General features: G+C 43.3%; 1 protein-coding gene across 1 annotated transcript; it reads left to right on the forward strand.

Moving 5' to 3' along the window:
• The first annotated feature begins 11,249 nt into the window (after positions 1 to 11,249).
• Positions 11,250 to 19,499, forward strand: HPF1 (histone PARylation factor 1). Its single transcript, XM_068403829.1, has 8 exons — positions 11,250 to 11,377; positions 12,568 to 12,727; positions 13,924 to 14,110; positions 14,579 to 14,677; positions 15,630 to 15,780; positions 16,472 to 16,559; positions 17,161 to 17,333; positions 19,237 to 19,499. Exons 1-8 carry the CDS (start codon positions 11,321 to 11,323, stop codon positions 19,366 to 19,368), a joined length of 1,047 nt encoding a protein of 348 aa, XP_068259930.1. The 5' UTR covers positions 11,250 to 11,320; the 3' UTR covers positions 19,369 to 19,499.
• Positions 19,500 to 20,667: the final 1,168 nt, after the last annotated feature.

A 20,667-nucleotide genomic window follows, 5' to 3' on the forward strand; every position in this document is an offset into this window, starting at 1 on the left:
CTTTAAATAGTTTGCATTAAAAAGAAGGGGGTTTTAAAACGTGTTTGTAATATCCAAGATTTATTTCTTTACTATTAATGCACCATGGTCCAATTATAATGAAAGCACAACTAGTGGTAGTTCAATGAGAGTTTCCATAAGACCTACTTGCAACATCCAGCCCGTTTGCTGCTTTTCAGTACTTTCCTTTTCCTTAATTAGTTACCTCTAGTTACACAGAATTATTTGAATGATAGAATCAATATAAGAAGTATTGCTATTCTTTTAAGCCAGCCTTGACACTGTAACAAAAACAGAGAAAAGACTTGCAACTGCCATATTAATGAGTACATTTTCTATGACGAGGTCCCTGCCTAGCTTCCTTGTTTTCTTTTTCAGAGGAAATTTTACACCTGTTATCTCTTCTGATAGGCAACATAAAGGTGAAGGGTGAAGTAAAAAAACTGGAACAAGTAAGGGAAAAATATTGAAATTATGCAGGAAAAAAAGCAGCTATGGTGAATTATACTGTGTTTTTCAGGGCACTACAATTTCCTTAAGCTACATCCTGCTAAACAATCCAAATTATTTTTCCAGCTACATCTGCTGGAAACTGGAACCAGAAATGAAAGGGTTAAATGGCCAGGGACCAGGTACAGCTGAGACCCTGCCACCCATCAGCCAATGCTGATACCTTGGTAAGAGCACATCTACATAAGAGAAGAAGCCATAGCAGCTTTGCTCTAGCCTCTTAATAAGAAGTTGTATAGCTTTTTCTATAAAGTCACAGAATTTGGTAGCACTTTGGATTTTTCTTGCCCTGTAATGGTAAGAATTTTCATTTAGAGTTGTGTGTTCTTTTAATCTGCTGCGATGTGTAATTTAATAAGAGGTTTTATTCCCTTTTGCTCTGAGAGCAGTAGAAGAATGGAGAGCTTGTCTGACAATAGCTGCTGTATTTATCTTTCTGCTGAGAAAGCAACAACTGCTGATTGGTGAAGAGTGGTACTAGCTAGGTTGTGTGGAGATGAAGTATTGGTCTAACTTCTCTGTGAAGTATGGGGAAAAAATCCTTAAACTGTGAGGGAGCTGAGTGGTAAGAAATAGGTTACCTGGCTAAACTGTAGTGATTTGGCTCTAAATATAACATTAAAAGGTCTTGTGCACTGAAGCTATTTTGTAAATAGTGTTCTTAAGCTTAGAAAATATTTTAAAAAGAAAAGGCTAATTATCAAATAGTTTTCTTGGTGTAAATACAGAATGAGAAGCAAAAGGAGTAAAAAGAGGTGCTGCCCTGTAATTCTTCACCAGTTCAATTTGGAGATTCTTCTTCTTTTGCTGTTTGTTGCAAAGGGTGGAGTTGATGATAACCTTAAGACGGTTGTTGGCCTCTAAACTGGAAAACTGATCTCTCTGGTTGTGGAGACTTGTATCCATGTAATACCTGGATAAGACTCTTTATGATCCTGGCTTTTTGTGCGATAGTGTTTGTTTGGGGGTTGTTTTTTTTTTTGTTGGTTGGGGACCTTTTTTTTTATGCTTTTTCTTGTTGTGGGGTTTTCTTGGGGGAGGGGAGTGTGTTTTCTTTAAAGCCATCTTGGCTAGCTGGTGCTGTTAACTCGGGAGTCCCTAGGAAGGGTCCCACATCAGCTTTCAGGACAGAGGCAAAGCCTGTGTATTTTTTGCCAAGATATTATGGAAAAAAAAGCTTAAAGATTATATTGTGCTGGTAATTAAGTTGGTGGCTTACAAAGCTGGCGTACTACTATGGGCAGGTGTTATGTATATACATACACATACATACTCATGACTATCCCTAATCCCTAAGAGCTGTGGGTGTTTGTGGCTTGTGAAAAGTAGTACATCCCAACAATGACAAAGCTTAACTTCACAAAATCTCAACAGGAAACAGTGATGATGCTAAAGACAAAATCCTATTGTGAAAGAAGCATTCACTGTCTTTTGGGGCTATCAACCTATTTTTATATTTCAGTGTTGATATGTAACTGACGTTACATAATATGTTGGCTTCTTGAACATGAGGAAGCATGTCGGTCTCTTCTTGTGGTGTGAAGGCTTGGTCTTTTAGACATTTGGTATTTGCAGCTTCCCCGTGGAGTCTGTAGTAATTGGGTTACTGCACTAAAGACAGATTCAGCCCTAATGTGAAAGGGGTGGCAAGGCCAAGACTTCAGCACGTCTGCAGCAAGGGGGGACACCACGCTCCAGCTTCTTCCACCACCATTGTGATGAGAAGAGGGTTGTTTCCTGATACTGGGCGTAAGCCTGCCTTAGACAGTGTCATTGTCTTTGAATACACTATAACCATGGAGGAGCGCTTTAGACATGTTTCCCTGCTGTGGCACTTGCTTGTAGTAGCTTATAATATCAAGACAGATGAATGGGACATGGGATCACATACAATAGAGTTGGATATATTGTCAGTGCTACCTACATTGTGCAATGGCATAGCATAGCAATCCCAGGAGAGCATCATACTTGACTGGTTCCAGAACTGGAAACAGTAGAGCTGTGTCAGCACAGTGCTGCACCTGAATTAACTAGTCACGCTTACAGATAAAAGCTAACTTATTTGGGAACAGACTGTGCTAATGCTACACAGCTCTAGGCACTGAAGCTGTTAGCTGGGAACGGCACAGTGAGAATATGCCAGGTTCTGTGTTACTAGCTAGGGGAGGTCTACAGCAGAATTCTACTGTACTGTTGCTCTAGAAGCCATATGGAGTGGAAACATTCGAGCAGATCTGAGGGAAGAGCCTTAAATATGAACACAAGCCTGAAGTCAATATTATACTTGAGCACTGCCTCTAAGATTTATGTGAAACACAGCTTTTGTTTCTTCTAATGTTTTGTGGTTGCCAGGGTGCCCAGAAAAATGCAAGAAGAAGTGTTTCTTACAGAAGCTGCTAAATATAATTGGATTGTTCACCCTAAACCATACACTAAATCCTCAGATTTAGGGACTCTCACAACAGTAATGACTAAAAAATTTATTATTTGAGAGTCGTTTTTCTGCAAATGTAAACTACTGCCTCTCAGGATGTTAAAATACAAAAATGGATTTACCCTGTTCCTAAAGGATTCTTGCCCATCAGTGAGTTATAACCAGCAATTCTCTGTCTCTAAAGACCAGGTAATAGGAATATGACCAATTCGCCCAAATTTAGACCCTGAAGAAAAAGGAGGGAAGGAATTATACTGAGTTGCTTGCCTCCTGACTCACTCTAGCCTGAGCTGAAATGACTCAGAGCCACTGTTTTCTACCCCCTCACCCCATTATCTGTTGGGTGAGGAAAACAAGGCATATGTACTAGATTTAATGGTAACATCATCAGTCAACACTTAGTGTATACATATCATTTCATTATTTGTATTGATTGTCACCCTAACAGCTGGTGACAGTGGAATGTGAATTGCTCTGTATGTTAGGAAACTGTCCCACAAAAACAGGGTTCTGAAACTGAAGACTGGGAGGCAGTGTGTATAAATGTAAGCAAATATGGAAGACATGACAGTCTTAGAAGTTCCTAATGGTAAACTGATGTCTGCAGGGTTTCTCTTGGTGGTAAGCATGTTTATTGAGGGATTCTTCTTTCATATTAAAAATGTGAAGTCTCACAAGGCGGTTTCTACTAAGGAGCCATTGATTAAAATAACTTGCTGTTAGATTACTTTTATTTTTATGTACCAGACCAAAGATTCTTTTTTTCATTCACTGCCTCCAGTGGCACCTATTTGACTTTATACATTTTACCTTCCTTACTTATATGCTGTATTTTGTGCACATGCAGGGAAGGGTTTAAGGTGAAAAATTACAGATTAAGAGAAGCACAATACTCATAAATGACTAAAGAACGTAACTGGAAAAATTAATCTTGTACCTAGATTGCCTGACTCGGAAAACTATCCTACTAGAAATAAAATTGGATTAGACCTACTAACTCAATGGTTCTACTTTTGTTCAGGGAAAAACCTTTTTGGACAGGTATTCACATTAGGAGCCCCTTATAGGGGTACATTCTTCCAGGAATACTCCAACTTCCAGGGATAATACATTCAGCTGAACTGTGCCTCACTGCTGCTTTGAACATACACAGCTGTGCTTCTAAGTAAACTGTAAAACTTAACTGTTAGGTATGGCAAGTGGTCCTACATAAATTGCAGTTCTGTACAATCATAGGACTAACAAGTAATTTAAACGCAGAATAGCATAGATCACAGAGTCAATCAGGTTGGAAGAGACCTCTGGGATCATCAAGTCCAACCATTGCCCTGACACCACTCTGTCAACTAGACCATGGCACTAAGTGCCATGTCCAGTCTTTCCTTAAACACATCCAGAGATGGTGACTCCACTACCTCCCTGGGCAGCCCATTCCAATGTCTAATAACCCTTTCTGAAAAGAAATTCTTCCTGATGTCCAACCTGAACCTCCCCTGGCGAAGCTTGAGGCTGTGTCCTCTTGTCCTATCACTAGTTGCCTGGGAGAAGAGGCCGACTCCCACTTCACTACAACCTCCCTTCAGGTAGTTGTAGACTGCAATAAGGTCACCTCTGAGCCTCCTCTTCTCCAGGCTAAACAACCCCAGCTCCCTCAGCCGTTCCTCATAGGTCAGACCCTCCAGACACTTCACCAGTTTGGTCGCCCTCCTCTGGACTCGCTCCAGCACCTCAACATCTTTCTTGAAGTGCGGGGCCCACAACTGGACACAGTATTCAAGGTGTGGCCTCACCAGTGCCGAGTACAGAGGGACGATCACTTCCCTAGACCGGCTGGCTACACTATTCCTAATAGAGGCCAGGATGCCTTGGCCACCTGGGCACACTGCTGGCTCATGTTTAGCTGGCTGTTGATCAGCACCCCCAGGTCTCTTTCCACTGCGCCGCTTTCTAACCACTCTTCCCCCAGCCTGTAGCGCTGCATGGGGTTGTTGTGGCCAAAGTGTAAGACCCGGCACTTGTTCTTGTTGAACCTCATGCCGTTGGTCTCGGCCCATCTATCTAACCTGTCCAGATCCCTCTGTAGGGCCTTCCTACCCTCCAGCAGATTGACACTCCCACCCAGCTTGGTGTCATCTGCAAACTTACTGAAGGTGCACTCAATCCCTATGTCTAGATCATCTGTAAAGATATTGAACAGCACCGGCCCCAGAACCAAGCCCTGGGGAACACTGCTAGTGACCTGCCACCAGTTGGACTTTGCCCCATTCACCACCACTCTCTGGGCTTGACGATCCAGCCAGTTTTTAACCCATCGAAGAGACCACCCATCCAAGCCCCAGGCAGCCAGTTTGTCTAGGAGGATGCTGTGGGAGACAGTGTCAAATGCCTTACTGAAGTCTAGATAGACTACATCCACAGCCCTGCCCTCATCTACTAAGCGGGTCACTTGGTCATAGAAGGAGATCAGGTTGGTCAAGCAGGACCTGCCTTTCATGAATCCATGTTGGCTGGCCCCAATGCCCCGATTGTCCTGCATGTGCTGTGTAACGGCACTCAGGATGATCTGTTCCATCACCTTGCCTGGCACCGAGGTCAGGCTGACAGGCCTACTGCCACCTTAAAATCATAGTCTACTGCTAGCTGACAGATTTAAATAAATAGTTGTTCAAAATGCTGTATTACAGCAGTATGAAGCTGTGAGTTTACATTCTTGTCAAGAGCAGTTATTGCAAGGCTCACTGAATTGATGCCAAAATATTAATCACTATACTAAAATGTATATCTAACTTCAAGTCTTTCACAGCAAGACTACTGTGTATCTTCACCCCTATTCTGTTTTAAACATCCACAATACAAAACAACTTGAAGCCTCCAGCATTTCTCAGGAAATATATGTCCTGCAGTATCCTGATGAGTTTTCTTCCAGTGGCACGACTTTATTTTCCCCTTCCTCCCACTGGATTTTCTTCTTTCATTCATCATGAGGAATAAGGCCTACCTCACAGAATTGCAAGGGGAGCTGGCAGGGAGCCAGGACAACCTGCCAGCACAGGCAGCAGTGAGGTGGTGACTCAGCAGAGGCACTGTGTCTTTGCAGTCTGCTGCAGCAGTGCTCACTCGCAACCTTCCTGGAGGCAAAACTTGTCTTTGACATTGAATGTGTACACAGTTCCTGCTCATCCTTATTTTGATGGAAGGGAGGACATCTCCTCTGAACCTGAAAGCATGGAGCTGCCCTACAGAAGCTAATAACCCAAGGAACAGAAGCTCTGTGTGATCTGAGGATTATTTGAGGCTTAACCTGAGAAGGCGGCTGGCAATTTTGTAAAGCAACTCATTAAGAACCAGACCTTCACTTAAACTGCAGTGTTAAAACTATTCTAAAATAGCATAATTTCACTGCATTTGTGCCACACTGCATCCTGTGCAACCCCAACATGACAGCTGACATGCGCAAAAATCCAACATACTTGCTACGTATGCTGGGATTATTTAGAATAAGATTAAATTATCTGGTGTTCAGAAACAAGATATCTACTTTTAAAGGAATTATATTGAATCAACATGGCCAGTCGTGTATTAAGATACTTATTTTTTCTTCTTCCTTCTTCAAGCTGCTTTTTTAATGACACGAATTTAAATGGCTCCCTCTTCTGGCAAGAAAAATGCGGTATCGTGTTCTTTGGCAAAAAATAGTCCTTGAACAGAAATTAGAATTTATATATATTTATACTGCATAGTCTAGTCATCGGTATGTTGTGGTGACTGATGAGATGACTGCACACACCTATCCCTTGCTGCTTAGGTACTCTTGAAACTACCTAAAAAAGTACCTAAGCATAAACTGTTTCCTTTCAGTTGTATATGCTGGAGGGTAGGGAAAAATGGATCGTGAACCATATGTATTGCACCCCACCTAACTTTCTAGTGCAGACTAGACTATATTGTGCCTCACAGAGAACTCTGTCCTTAAATATAAATCTCTGGAGCATCTCAACACAGAATATCTGGATAACATAGCTTAATTTATTTCTGAAGTTTTTCACAGGTGAGCAAATCTGAACTTTGTAAGGGGTGGGAGGAAAGCAATCAACTCTGGAGGAAACCTATGAGTATAAATGAGTCAGTGAATGGCAGTGGGGAAGCACAAATTGGATTTCAACTACTCTGCACGTCTTCTCTTCTTCTTTCTAGTATCTACTAGCTGATAAAGCTTTCACTTAGGCTTTTAACTCATAAAGGCTTTCTTTACAATAATTAATAGCTATAAAAATCTGAAATGAAGAACTGAGGCTTTGTCATAGCATGGGACATATTGTGGTAACTCTGGATATTAAGCAATAATCTTGGAAATGGACATAGGGGAGGAAAAATCCTCATAAAACACATTAAGGTCTTGGTGACCTCAAGAGGCAAATTAAAGGTATACACAGGAAGTATCTACCATAGCTTTTGAGAAAGCGGGTCTGAAAAGCTTTGTTTCAAGACCACAGACTCCAGTTCTGTGGTTTCTCACAAAATCTGTTACTGCATAGTTATGAATTTAAAAAAAAAAAAAAAGCTAGGCTCACTGCAGAGTAGGACTAATAATACAGATGGCTTTAGAGCTTGACAAAGCTACTTTGCAGATTAATCACTTGAGATAATATCTGTTTATGCTGATTCAGAAGTCTGATGGTATAGACACAGGAGGCTATGTTTACTAGTTTGAAGGAGGGGGCTTTAAAATACTATACTGTAAACTCTGTTTTAGTCACTTATCCTTCTTTGTAAAAAAAGTCTTCCATGTTACAGCCTTAGACGTTAAAAGAATGAATGACAATACGACCACAAATATCAAATTATCTATGCGTTTCAAATCTAGGACTTGAGAAGTGAGAACAAATTATTTGGAGGTAGATACACACAAATGGAGTTACCACTTTCTCACAGAGAGGAAAAAATTACTATGGTGCACTGAATAATCATGCAGTATCTTAGAGTTTCTCCTTTAAGAGCTTGCATGGTGGCACCCCACAATCTGCTTCCACACTTCAGAGAAGAACTGATGAGGACAGACTTAGCTGAAGAATAACTGAAAGGGTTTATCAAACCTGAAGTGTGTACTTAAGCTCAAAACTGCTGTTCTCAAAACATCTTATCAGCTGCCACCTGGGACTAGATACACCTAAACTCAAAAATACCCCTTTTATCTATCCAGCCATGCAAAGTTAGTTCCCTAAACATAACCTAACCACCATCATGATCTTAATGGAACCAAGCTAGATGCCTTGTATTTCAAGCCTGATAGGATAGGATGAGGCAATGGGGCATTTCATTACCTATTTCTCATGAAGTACTCATTCCAAAATTGTTTGGAAGATTTCTATAAAAAGATTATGAGTTGCACTATATATATACACATACGCAAAAAAAAATTTTTAAACCCATTTTATCTTAAATATGGCCAAACACTGCTACTCTAACCAGTAATCCAGCGGCTGGGGTACCTGCCTGAAAAATGTGAGAGACTGAGCTCCTCAGATGGAGAGGATTTAGTATCTTCCCTCCTGGATTCTGTGTCTTTCTCTCCTGGGGTATCACCAAACTGCAGGCTATTCTAGAAAAGAGGTGCTCGTGGAGACTTTAATAGCTTATGTGGAGAAAAGAATAAAAAAAAAAATCAACTGAACGATAAAGCTCACAGGAGCTGTATCATCAGTGAAACGGTAAAGGCCTTCCAAGTTAAGATTTTGAGACCTAGCGCTAATATTAACAATAAGCCAATGCAGAAGCATTTTTCTAGTTAACTTGCATTCTTTCCAGCGTAGCTTTGCCTTGTGAGATATTGGTATACCTAAAATGGGTAAATGGTGTACCTAAAATCAAGTTTATTTCACACCTCCATTACTTCTCTCTCAATACTATAATGTAAAATATTGTAAGAGGCAAGTGTCAAGCTCTTAGGTTTTCAAAGTTTTCCACCTGTAAAAAGGTTGTTTTTCTTGATTTAAAATAAAGGTAGAAGCTTTCAAGCTGACTTCACTTGTTTTGTAGCAGAAGACTAATGTGGCAGGAACACACACCTGAGACTCTAGGCTAAGTCATGAAGCATGCTTGGACTATCCTTCCCATGTCACTTTTGCATTCACCTTAGTAAAATTGTAATTGTGGAACTGAAAATGGTTATGTGAAGGGTTTCTCTCAGTAAAAACTGAGAGAACAGGAGGGCATGATAAGCATCTGCAAAGCTATAGGTTTGGAATCTTCCCTTGCAATAGGGAAAAAGCTTATCCTGAAATAGTAAGGGGTGACAGAACTTAGCATTTGTTAGCTTGAATACTGAAATGAGAAATATTGGTACCTTTGGTGTCACCGAACCAATTTGCTGCATGAAGTTGGAATTAGGGTAAACTAAGCTAGGGTATAAAATGGATACTCGTGATGGGAGTGGGGGAGGTATGCCTTTATTCTAAAGTCACCGAGAACACTTTCCACCAAGCTACTGAGGAAAATAGCATCCCTTTGGGTGCCATTTTGTCTAGCCTCCACTATGGTTAAGGTTTGGTATACTAGAAATTATGGAGTGAGACTAATATTAGAAAGCATTTCCCAAAGAAACCTCAGCGCAGTACTCTTCACTCTTTTCAGGAAGAAAATTGGGTTTGTGGTTCATTAGTAAGCTTTTGTACCTTGTTTCTGCTTAACCTCATGTTATGAAACAATTCATCCCTTAAACAAGGTTTGGATTTTAAATATTCCTTCCTTATGTGTGGAGGATTTTATAAGCAAACAATTTAATATGTATGTTGATTTAAACAACAATTTTTCCAGCTGAAGGAGGAGACTTTGTCACTGATTGTCCTGTATCTACATGATAGCAACTCATGGTTTCTGTGAGGCGCCTAGCTGTTTTTACATACAGGAAATAACATCATCGGTCAGGCTCAAGTTTACTGTGACGTTGCGTGTAACTCTTAGTAGTGAATGCTGTAGACAGACTTAAAATTATCAAGCTTTTGTGTTAGTTGCATAACTATGAGTATCATATGTGGTCAAAAGGCACTGCAGTTTATTCCTAGACCTAAGCTAATAATCTATACCACAGCAAATATTTCAAACTTTAATGGATTGCCAGATAAAAAACCCTGCTGGATTTATGCCATAAATGCATCTTTGCTGAACACATACTGTTCACCAGAAAGAATTCCTGTAGCTAAACTACATTATGCTGCTTTAAATAAAACCACTGCAATCTGACTTATTGAAACAAAAAAGTGAAGGTTTATATATAACCAGCTTCCCACCTCCTCCTTCTGTGCTATTGGTTTTCTAGGCCTCTTTTTCTATGGAAAGCACTTTGGTGATAAATGAGTGGATGCTGCAGGATATGTTTATGTGCTTTTCTAAACTGAGGAATGTGTCCCACTTGCTGCATGTTACATATTGCTGCCTTGATTATTTCATTGGAAGAGAAATTATGTGATGACACTTCTATATTCCTGGCAGCTGCCAAATGCTAAAGCAGAGGCTTAGGAGATTGGTGTTGGGTTGTTTTTTTTTTTCCGTGTACTGAAAACTAGTATCACGTCCTCTATCTTTTATGTTTTTCACTCTGAAGGGAAAGGTTACATTTGATTCAGGTAATCTTATTTTCTCTGTCTCGTCCCAATATACTACCCTAGCTTGTATTACAGCAATTTGCACGTACGTGTCATTAGGGTAAAAAAAAACAGCCTCGAAGGCGTACGGCGGCGGCCCTGAGGTGAGCCAGCCTACCACTGAGGAAGCGTGGCTGTAAGCTTCCCGACCTGACCTCTGGCACCCAGCTCCCACCACAGACGCGTCCGCAATCAAGGGTTAACTGCGCGCGTTCTCTTCCCACCGCGTTCCCCCCTCAGAGGCCGTGACGCTCCCTGCAGCCCGGCGCTGACAGCGCCCCCAGGCTACCGCTGTGCCCGCTCTTCGCGCCCCCTCTAACCCTCCGTCTCTTGCCAGCCAGCTCCGAACGGGCTGGCTACCGAGCTGAACCTGCGTACTGCCCTCGCAAAAGCGCTCATTCACCTTCCAGAGGCGCCTCCGCGAGGGGGGGCGCACCCCGCCGCCACCTCCTCGGGCTGGGGCTCCGTCCCCTCAGCGGGCGGGGCCGGCGGCGGTGGCCGAGCCGCCCCCTGCGAGGCCCCGCCTTTCTCCCGGAGACACCCGCTACCCTCCTCCCTCCGGGCCCCCTCAGGGGCGGCTACTTCCAGCCCCTCTAGGGGGGAAGGACGACGGCCGGTGCGCGAGGGGTGGGCGTGGCGGGCCAGCCGCGCGCCGCCGCCTGCGCACGCGCCGAGACGCAGCGCACGCCCTCGGAAGCGGCGCGGGAGGAGCGCGGGCGATGCGGCCGGCGGGAGCATGACAGGTGGCGGGAAGCGGAGGCCGCGCGGGGCGGCGGGCCCGGCCGGCGAGCAGGTGGCCGTTAGCTGGCGCGCTCGGGGCGGGGGTGCGCCGGGCCTGGCAGCGGGCCCGGCCCTGCGGGGGGGGAGGCGCGGGGGCCGGCAGCCGTGGCCTGAGGCACCCCCCGGGCTGGGGGGCGAGCTCCGAGGGCCGCGGTCGTAGCCAACGTAGGCCTGAGTCGGCGCGGATGCCTTGTCGTAGTGCCGGGCTCCTGCCTGCTTGCTCCTCGTGGTTTGCAGCGTAGCTTTGAGGGAAGCCCCTGAGCCCCTCGTTCTCCGACACGGGAGCCTCTCCCCGGCAGCCGGGCTTCTCCCGGGTGACGGCCGTGTTTCAGGTGTGCTGTAAACAGCAGCCGCCCCAGCCTCCCCCTCCGCCCGGCTTGCCTGCTGCTGCGGCCGGGTACTCGCGGTGTCATGTACCTGATGGCGCCCCACCTAAGAGGTGGGATGTCTGCCTCATTGTACTGTCCTAACGAGAGAAAAGAAAGCTTGCCTCTTTATTATTATTATTATTATTATTATTATTTATTATTTAAAACAGAGAGGTAATGATTCCTATCAATTCTTGGAGCCTGTTGTGGGAGCGAGGTAGTTGAGGTTACCACTTTAGTGATGGGCGTGCTTGAGTGGATCACTTCCTAGCCTGCTTCAGTTCATGTTACATAATTTTTTTTTAAAACAACTTAAACTTTAAGCTACTTTTAAAATGCTGTCCTGTGAACTGCACCATTTCAGATGTTGAATAGCGGAGTAGTTAAGATAGTAGAGACTTGGAGGATTTTTGTTGTCATTTAACCAGACATGACACAATAGTATCCCTGCTTCTGAGTGTCTGTAAAACACACACGTTTCTTGGATGCAGGCTGCTGTGTGATTGGAAATGGTCATTTTAAAATAATGTAGAACTTAGATTAAACTTTGGGATTTGCTTGATTAACTAATAAAAGTGCTTCTGTTGGTTATATTGACCCATTAATATCAAAGTAGCACTTTGCTATTTCATACATGTTTAGCATGTGTCTCAGATAATGCACTTTTAAGGGATTCTGTCCAAAAGAGATGTTCTAATCGGTATATATACTGGTTTAATAACAAGCATGACTTAATGGTCTTAATCATTGTTCCTCCGTTAATACAGAAGCTTTGTAAAATCCTTTAGTAGAACTGACAGGAAGCAACTAAATGAACTTTTCTTTTTATCTGCAGTGTGAAAAAAATGGAGACGTCAAGAAGAGAAGGTCAAATCAGGCAGAAATCCCTGATAATCTTCGTCAAGAAGCAGAAACATGCTATCGGCTTAGGCTGCCTGAAGACTTCTATCAGTTTTGGAAGTTTTGTGAGGAACTAGACCCTGAGAAACCAAGTGGTGGGTTTTAAAATATTTTTTGCGTTTTCTAACTCTCAAAAACAGCCTGAAGGCAGGCAAACTGGAGCTGGTCAGATGCATTCTAATGCTCTGTCAGTTTTCACTTAAGATGCAGGATGTTTACATGAGTATAAACAAGGATACTGGAGATAATCATGATGATGTCGGTACACTTCAAGCTTTCTAAAATATAATTACTTAAATAGTGTAATACAAAGGGACTAAATGTTGCTAAATCTGCCTTTCTTGCAAGTACATTTAAAAAGTTTAGTATGGAACTGAAGTTTCCTCGTATCAATCCAGGTTTCAGCTTCCCCAAATTTTTTATGTAACAGAATGTGGCATCCCTAGGCACTCTAGAAATGACAGTTTCTCTTAGAATCATAGAACAGTTTGGGTTGGAAGGGACCTTTAAAGGTCATCTAGTCCAATCCCCCTGCAATGATAAGGGACATCTTCAACTAGACCAGGTAGCTCAGAGCCCTGTGACCTTGAATGCGTCCAGGGATGGGGCATCTACCACCTCTCTGGGCAACTTATTCCAGTGTTTCACCACCCTCACTGTAAAAAATTTCTTCATTATATCTAGTCTGATCTAACATATTCTAGTTTAAAACCACTGCCCCTTGTCCTGTCGCAACAGGCCCTGCTAAAAAGTTTGCCCCCATCTTTCTTATAGGCCTCCTTCAGGTACTGGAAGGCTGCTATAAGGTCTCCCTGGAGCCTTCTCTTCTCCAGGCTGAACGACCCCAACTCTCATGAGGTTCACACGGGCCCGCTTCTCGAGCTTGTCCAGGTCACTCTGGATGGCATCCCATCCCTTGGCCATGTCAGCTGCACCACTCAGCTTGGTGTCATCTGCAAATTTGCTGAGGGTGCTCTTGATCCCACTGTCTGTCATTGACGAAGATATTAAACAGTACTGGACCCCGTATGGACCCCTGAGGGACACCAGTCGTCACTGATCTCCATCTGGACATTGAGCTGTGGACTGCTACTTCTTAGGAGAAGTGTAATCTAACTCTTGAATGAAAGCTATCTGAATAAAAGAATATCATCTCAGTTTTCCTTCTCTGGTAAACAGTGTTTGACTGTTTGGATTTATGGAAGCTTTTTGATACCTGAGTGACACAGGAACTTCTTGGTTTAGATATGCACCCACCAGAAAGTAAAACAGTTCATGCTTTACTTTTCAGATGCACTTGTGTCAAGTGTTGGACTTACGCTGGTTGGACCATATGATATTCTTGCTGGAAAACACAAAAAAGCAAAATCAACAGATCTGGACTTCAGTCTTCATTGGAGATTCTTCTATGATCCCCCAGAATTCCAGACCATACTTGTCGGGGATAGCAAAACACAGTATCACATGGGATATTTCAGGTATTTGAATTAATATATGGTCTTACTGGACTATAACTATGTGTAGCTTTTTCTCCTCTGTTTTCCACGAGACAGGATTTGAGAACTGCACGCTATCACCCAACAAGAATCTCTTCTGTAATTGGATATTAAAACATGGGTTGGTATCTTTTATTAAAAAAGATCAAAGATACTGGAGTTGAAGACTAGATTTAAATACTCCAGAGCACCTTCACTTACGAACTTTTGCCATGATACTTAGAAGAAAAAGTCAAGCCTTATGAAATAAAGGGGACGTGTGTTCTCTGTGTATATATTGATACAAGCTCCTTTCAAAGCCATGCTGTAAGATTTTAGAGCTTTAGATCTGAGGGTGTTTCTTGTTAGGTTTCTGAAGATGACAGCATGGTGAGGAGGCAAATTGATTTTACTTTGAAATAGGAGAAATGGACACAGCTTGGCTATTTGTGTGTACTTTTTCATGACTAGGGATGAGCCAGATGAGCTTCCAGTGTGGGTTGGTGCAAATGAAGCAAAGAAGGGCTGTGTGATTTCACAAGTTGGTGATAACGTCTTTGCCGCAGTCAAGTAAGGTTCATATATACTTTTATTTATAAAAAGTAGAGTAGAAGAGAAACTATTAATCAGGAGATGTGATGTGGAATAATACAGATAACTTATTATGTATCTATCTTTCTCAAACCCTCATTTTCTGCTCCTGCTAGCAGATTTTAAGGTACTCTCAAAAGCCTTAATAGGCGTCTTGACAGTGGTTTTCTTTCACAAGTAAAATAGGTAAGTGTTAATCATCTCATTCTTTAAATATATTGGCAGGGATAAGCTCTATAGGGAAAAAAAAATGCCCACTGGGTGTGTTAAAATACTTCGTAATTAATAAAGAAAGGGCATCCCAAGCAATGGTGAAGGAAATCTGAATGTCGTACTAAATGAGTGGCATCTAGCTCTTGTTCTTGCCTACATAAAAATACATTTTTTTTTTTTTGTATCTAATGAATAACTACAAGTACCAATTTTGACCTGGGGCAGGATAACATTTACGTGGATACATAATTCAGTATGATTCATGACACGGTCCTGCACTGTGAATGTAAACAACAAATAGCTTCTGCAAAAGAACCCTTGTGTAGTGCGGAGTTAAACGAGGACGTTTGTTTTCAAAGCACCTGATGAAACTCATAAATATGTATTTTTGTGCATGACTTGGATGACAGATAGCGTATACGGCACTGAAGCAGCAAACTGAATTCTTAAGATAGGAAGTTGAGCTGCTGCTGAGTCCAGGAGAACCTTCAGCACCTGCAGATTGCATAAACTATATTGTAACGCAAATACAGATAGGAAATGCCAAAATACTGTCTGTGCCAAACTTTTTTCCTTTCTTGTTGTTAAGAGGCTGCATTCCCAAGGCTATGTGTATCGGTAAACCCGTGGCTATTATGAGATTTGGAGGTTCAGTGATTAGAAGGCTATTCATTTGTTTTCTGTTCAGCTTTTTTTAAGACGTTTCTTCTGTTTGCAGATTATTTTTGTCAAAAAAACTTACGGAAGTGACCGATAAAAAGAAAACTGCTATTTTGAAAGACATAGATGAAAAACTAACAAGAACAGCAAAAGAACTGGGTTATTCTCTGGAACAAAAAACCAGGAAGATGAAACAGAGAGATAAGAAAGTATGACTTTCCTGATCCACTGGAGAGAACTAAGTTCTGTTAAACTTTTTTTCGTTTACTTGCCTGTTCGTTTGGTTTTTTGTTTTTTCTCCCTCTAGTCAGTAAAGAGGCTTCATTTGGGAATTTCCAGAGCTAATCAGCTCTCTAGAAAACTTCAGGAGAGGGAAGATTAATGCAAGTGTGTTCCATATAATAGGATTAAATCAAAACACTTTTACTCTGTAAACCCTAGCTTGGCATTCAATTAAAGAAAAAAAACAGTAAGGGAAATACTGTAAAAACTAAAATAAATGGGGAGCATGGAGAAAACAGCTTCAAAGCAAAGATTCATGTAAATAGTTGGATTGGATTTACTGGAAACAGGAACATTAAGGATCATATGGATTAGTAATAGATGCCTGTCAGAAATCATTATTGACTAAATAAATGTAGTACAGTGCTACACAAGTGACTACAAGGATTCATAGATTGCAGAACTTGACTGAAATGGAGTTACCAGTTATTTTAAACTTCAATACTTAAAAGTAACTGCTATATAATTTGAAATTAAGTTGATGTCCTGGAGCCTGGACACTATATTAGGTTTGACTGCCAGCAAACAGGTGTTAATGTTGTTTGGTGAGGTGAGTGGGTTTATGTCCCAGTATTGACTTACAGTGCTATATTCAACTTCCTGTCTCTTTTATTTTAGGTGGTGACCAAAGCATTTCATGGAGCTGGCCTGGTTGTTCCTGTAGACAAAAATGATGTTGGATACAGAGAACTTCCTGAAACAAATGGTGAATATCTTGTTTACTGTATTCTTCTGCTTTATTAAAGTAAACAACCTTCAGTCACTCTCTACTCTGCAAACACCAAACTGCATTCCTGTTTCCTACTTGAAGAATATGAGCAGTGGGCATAAAAGGCAGAAGTCTTAACCATCACACTTGAGCTCAAAATACTTTATTTAAATGAACCAGATGAGAATCAGTGAAACATGCTAAATCTGAAATAATAATTCCTAGTTTAGATGACCTTCTCTTGTACGGGCACAGCCATGCAGGAAATAGATCCACAAAACTGATTTACATTCAGGGATTTGTGGGTTTATTTCTTATCCCCCCCTCTTCTCCCAGTGTTGCTCTAACCAGAATCAGTTCCTTGATGCAAGTTCACCACACAAATGCTTGTCTCTGTGTGGGGAACAGGGACGGGTGGGCATGGGGCAAGAATGAGCAGCGAAGGAAAGGGGGAAGCTTTTTCAGCAGCAGCTCAGGGTGTGCCAACTTAAGTCTTCAGGTGAGCGTGACACAGGTGTGTTTTTGCCGCAAACTACTTCTGTGCAATATTAAATGTCTTTATTATAACATTAAATATTTCTGCTTTTGTGTTTTGCAGCTAATCTTAAAAAGATTTGCAAGGCCATTGTTGATGCTCCTACTGATGATGAGAGACTGAAGGCCTTTGCACCCATCCAAGAAATGCTCACCTTTGTTCAGTTTGCTAATGACGAATGTGACTATGGAATGGGATATGAACTGGGTATGGACCTGTTTTGCTATGGATCACACGTGAGTACTACGACAATTGTACTTCACAAAATCTTGCATTATTTTGTGCATGGGTTGGGAGTTGTTCTGTGTCATAGGTCTTTGTTCCCAAGTCTATCACGTAGTTATCTCTAGGAATCTTGAAAGTCTACAGGAATATTCTCAATTCGTGAAGACTGTTAAAAATTCATATTTATGATACCGTTCCATGTTGAATTTAAAATTGCTTGTGTGAAAGCACAGTCCTGCAATTCAGAAGCATTTAAGCAGCATTTAACTGTTGTGATTTAATGTGCATAAGACAATGAGTTGTCATTAGACTCCTAAAAATGCGGAATGTCTGATCCAGGCATGCTGAATAGCTATAGCCTCCTGTTCCCAGCTACGTGTATGGGCACAAGCACTCACATTCAACTGGATCAAGAAACAAACTGATGTTTGTGGTAACCCCAGATGAAAAAATGTAAACCTAGATCAGCTGTCTGCCTACATTGCCTGTGTGGCTGCATAAAACACCTCCCACCAGGTGTCTCTTTCTGGTTCTGTCTTAACAGCCAATATAATAAATAAGCTGATTGACTTACTAGCACTTGATCACATGTAAAGATTCTACTTAACACTTTTTGTTCTGTGTTAGCCACTGCCCCATTGATGAAAAAGGTCATGTCTGTAATCAATCTATGGCTAGGAAATAACATACAAAGAAGCTTCAACATCAATGTAGTATGAACAGGTGGTCATAGAAACACCCATGCAAAATAGCTTCTTTTAGTAAAAGCACTGTTGGCTAAGGGGTGCTCCAAAGCATCATGTACAAAGATAAAAATCTTGCAATACTATGTAGGCCCAGGAAAGTTTTGCTAAACACTAGTTAAAATATTTTAGCTGCTGAAACGAAGGAAAAGTCACTGCTCTGACCGTACACTGTTAAATTACAAATGTGTTTCTTAGATTTCCTGCCCTGCTCTCCTAAGTTCCCTACGGCATCTGAGAACGCTTATTTTCCTCTGATATCCTGCTTATTTAGGACCCTTCCTTCAGTGACTGTGCTGCTTCAGCTGCTTAATTCTTTCCTACATCTGGAAGGGCAGTGAAGGAAACGGTTACTTCCAGTTGGCTGAGTAGGGGGGGGCAAACCCCCATCTTTCACGCTTGGTGCTTCTCAGCACGTGGGACTAACCACTGACAAACTCCTGCAATGACACATTATGTCTCTACAGTACTGTGAGGTGTCCTGATACGTACTTATGCAGCAATTTGAAACAGCTGTAATTTTGCAGCTGTTTTCTAAAAATAGAAACCTTACTTCATCTTCTAGTTTAGTAGAAGATGAAAGGAAAAACTGGCTTCCCACATCAGTAACACCAGGGCTTGGTCCCGGCGTTTTTGCTTGTCTGTAGATGCTTAGAGCTGTGTTCTTGTTCTGACTAGAGCCTGGCTGTCCCCTTGCTTATGGAGCCAAAAGAAAGACTGACACCTCATCTTTAGTCCAAGGCATAGGAAAGGACTTAAACCTCTTCCCCTTCCTAGGAGAGGTATATTGGGCTTTACATGTACCATAACCATCACAAATGCTAAATATGCTCTCTTATACCTTTTGAAGCACTGAAATGGTCACTCTTAAGTAATATTGTGATCCCATCGAGCTGTGGAGTGTGACAGGCTGGGTGACTGCTTGCCTTAACAAGAGTTACCATCTCTTGCACTGCTAAAAATAATTTCCCTCTCTGATGGCAGCAGTTGAGGTGACCCAGCCTGACCCTGCTGTGGCCGTTAGAGGTGGAGCACGGGTACAGTCCTTGCAGGGGTGGCTGAAGCAAGCACCTTGAATGTGGCAAAGCCTCGAGCTCAGGCTGCTCCTGCTACATGACCAAAGCCGCTGACCCGCACCTCAGGCTGCGCTTGTGCTCCCTCTCTCCTGCAGTACTTCCACAAGGCGGTGGGGCAGCTGCTGCCCCTGGCGTACACCCTGCTGCGGAGGAACCTCTTCGCCGACATCATCCAGTCGCACTTGGCCAACCGGCGGGAGGAGGAGGTGGACCAGCTCGCGCCCTGAGCTCCCGGGAGGGCTGCAGCGGGGCGGGCGTCCCCGCCTTCTCGGGCGTGGACGTGTGTGTGCGCGCTCGTGTGTCCGTGGTCCGGCACCCGCGGGCTCCCTGCGGGCAGTAAAGGTTTTCTAAGGACGGAGCCGCCTCCGCGTGCTCACTGTGGCGCCCAACGGTTCGGGGACGAGCTGGGGGGGGGGGGGGGGGGGAAGTCAGCTGCGCATGCGCTGAGGCGGCGGGGAGGGGCAGTCACGTGCTGCTACTGCGGCAACCGAGGGGCGGGAGCCAGTGCGCGTGACGCCGGGAGGGGCTGGGCCCGGCGGCCCCGAGGCCACGCGCCGGGGCGGGCGATGCTCCACCGGCAGCGCGCGGGCCCGTGTACCCGCCCGGCCCCGCCAGCGGCGGAGGGCAGGGGCCGTCAGGTGTGAGCCCCGGAGCGCGGCGGGTGGCCTCCGACCGGCGCTGGGTCCGTCCGTTGGTGCCCGGTCCCCGCGGTCCCCTGGACCCAGTACGTGCCGCCCGTGCCTGCGGCTCGGGCTGCCGCCCAGCAGGAAAAACTGCAGTACGGCGTTTGGGGTGTTCCCCAGTCCGTGCTCTTCTCTTTCTCAGCCTGAAGCTAAACCTAGACCAGGTACCGTTACCGTGCTGCTGACGGTAACGACGGACAAAACCGGCGGGTGACAGTTTTACATGTCTTGAGAAGCTGTAGGCAATCCTGGATGTGTTTGGTGTAGCTCAGTTACAACCAGCTGCTTATTTACACCTACCAAACTCAACTTCCTTGCTCTCAGTGATTTCACTGGCATTGTGCATTTCCTCAATTCCATACCACCACGAAGGTAAAAAAATGCAGTTAGAGCAGCTTTCCCGCTTGGATTACAGCTAAACCCCGTATCTGGTCTCAATCTTCTGGATCTGGCTGAATTAACAGGGAACAAATAGGATTAAAAAACAGCTAACTGACTTTACAAGATAAATTAGAAATTCCTCTGCATTTGCCACCTTATTCATCAGATGAAGTCACCCCCGTTTTCACTAATCTGGACTTTAAAAATAGAATCACAGTGATGTGTAGAAGGATGCAGATTGTATTCAAGTTCATTGGTCCACTGCTCTCTTTGTTGTTATTACACTTAAAAGAGTTTTATTCTCAGGCAACTGCTTGAAGTAACAGTCCAGAAACCAATGGAAAACATTTACTCTTACTCAACAGGCCTGCCATCATACAGTAACCTGACTTCTGTTGTAGCAGTTCATGTCACTACTGATTACGTTAGCACTGTTAAGGAAGATTATAGGCCATGGCAACG

This window comes from Nyctibius grandis, chromosome 6 (assembly GCF_013368605.1).
Source record: "Nyctibius grandis isolate bNycGra1 chromosome 6, bNycGra1.pri, whole genome shotgun sequence".
Lineage (NCBI taxonomy): Eukaryota > Metazoa > Chordata > Aves > Nyctibiiformes > Nyctibiidae > Nyctibius > Nyctibius grandis.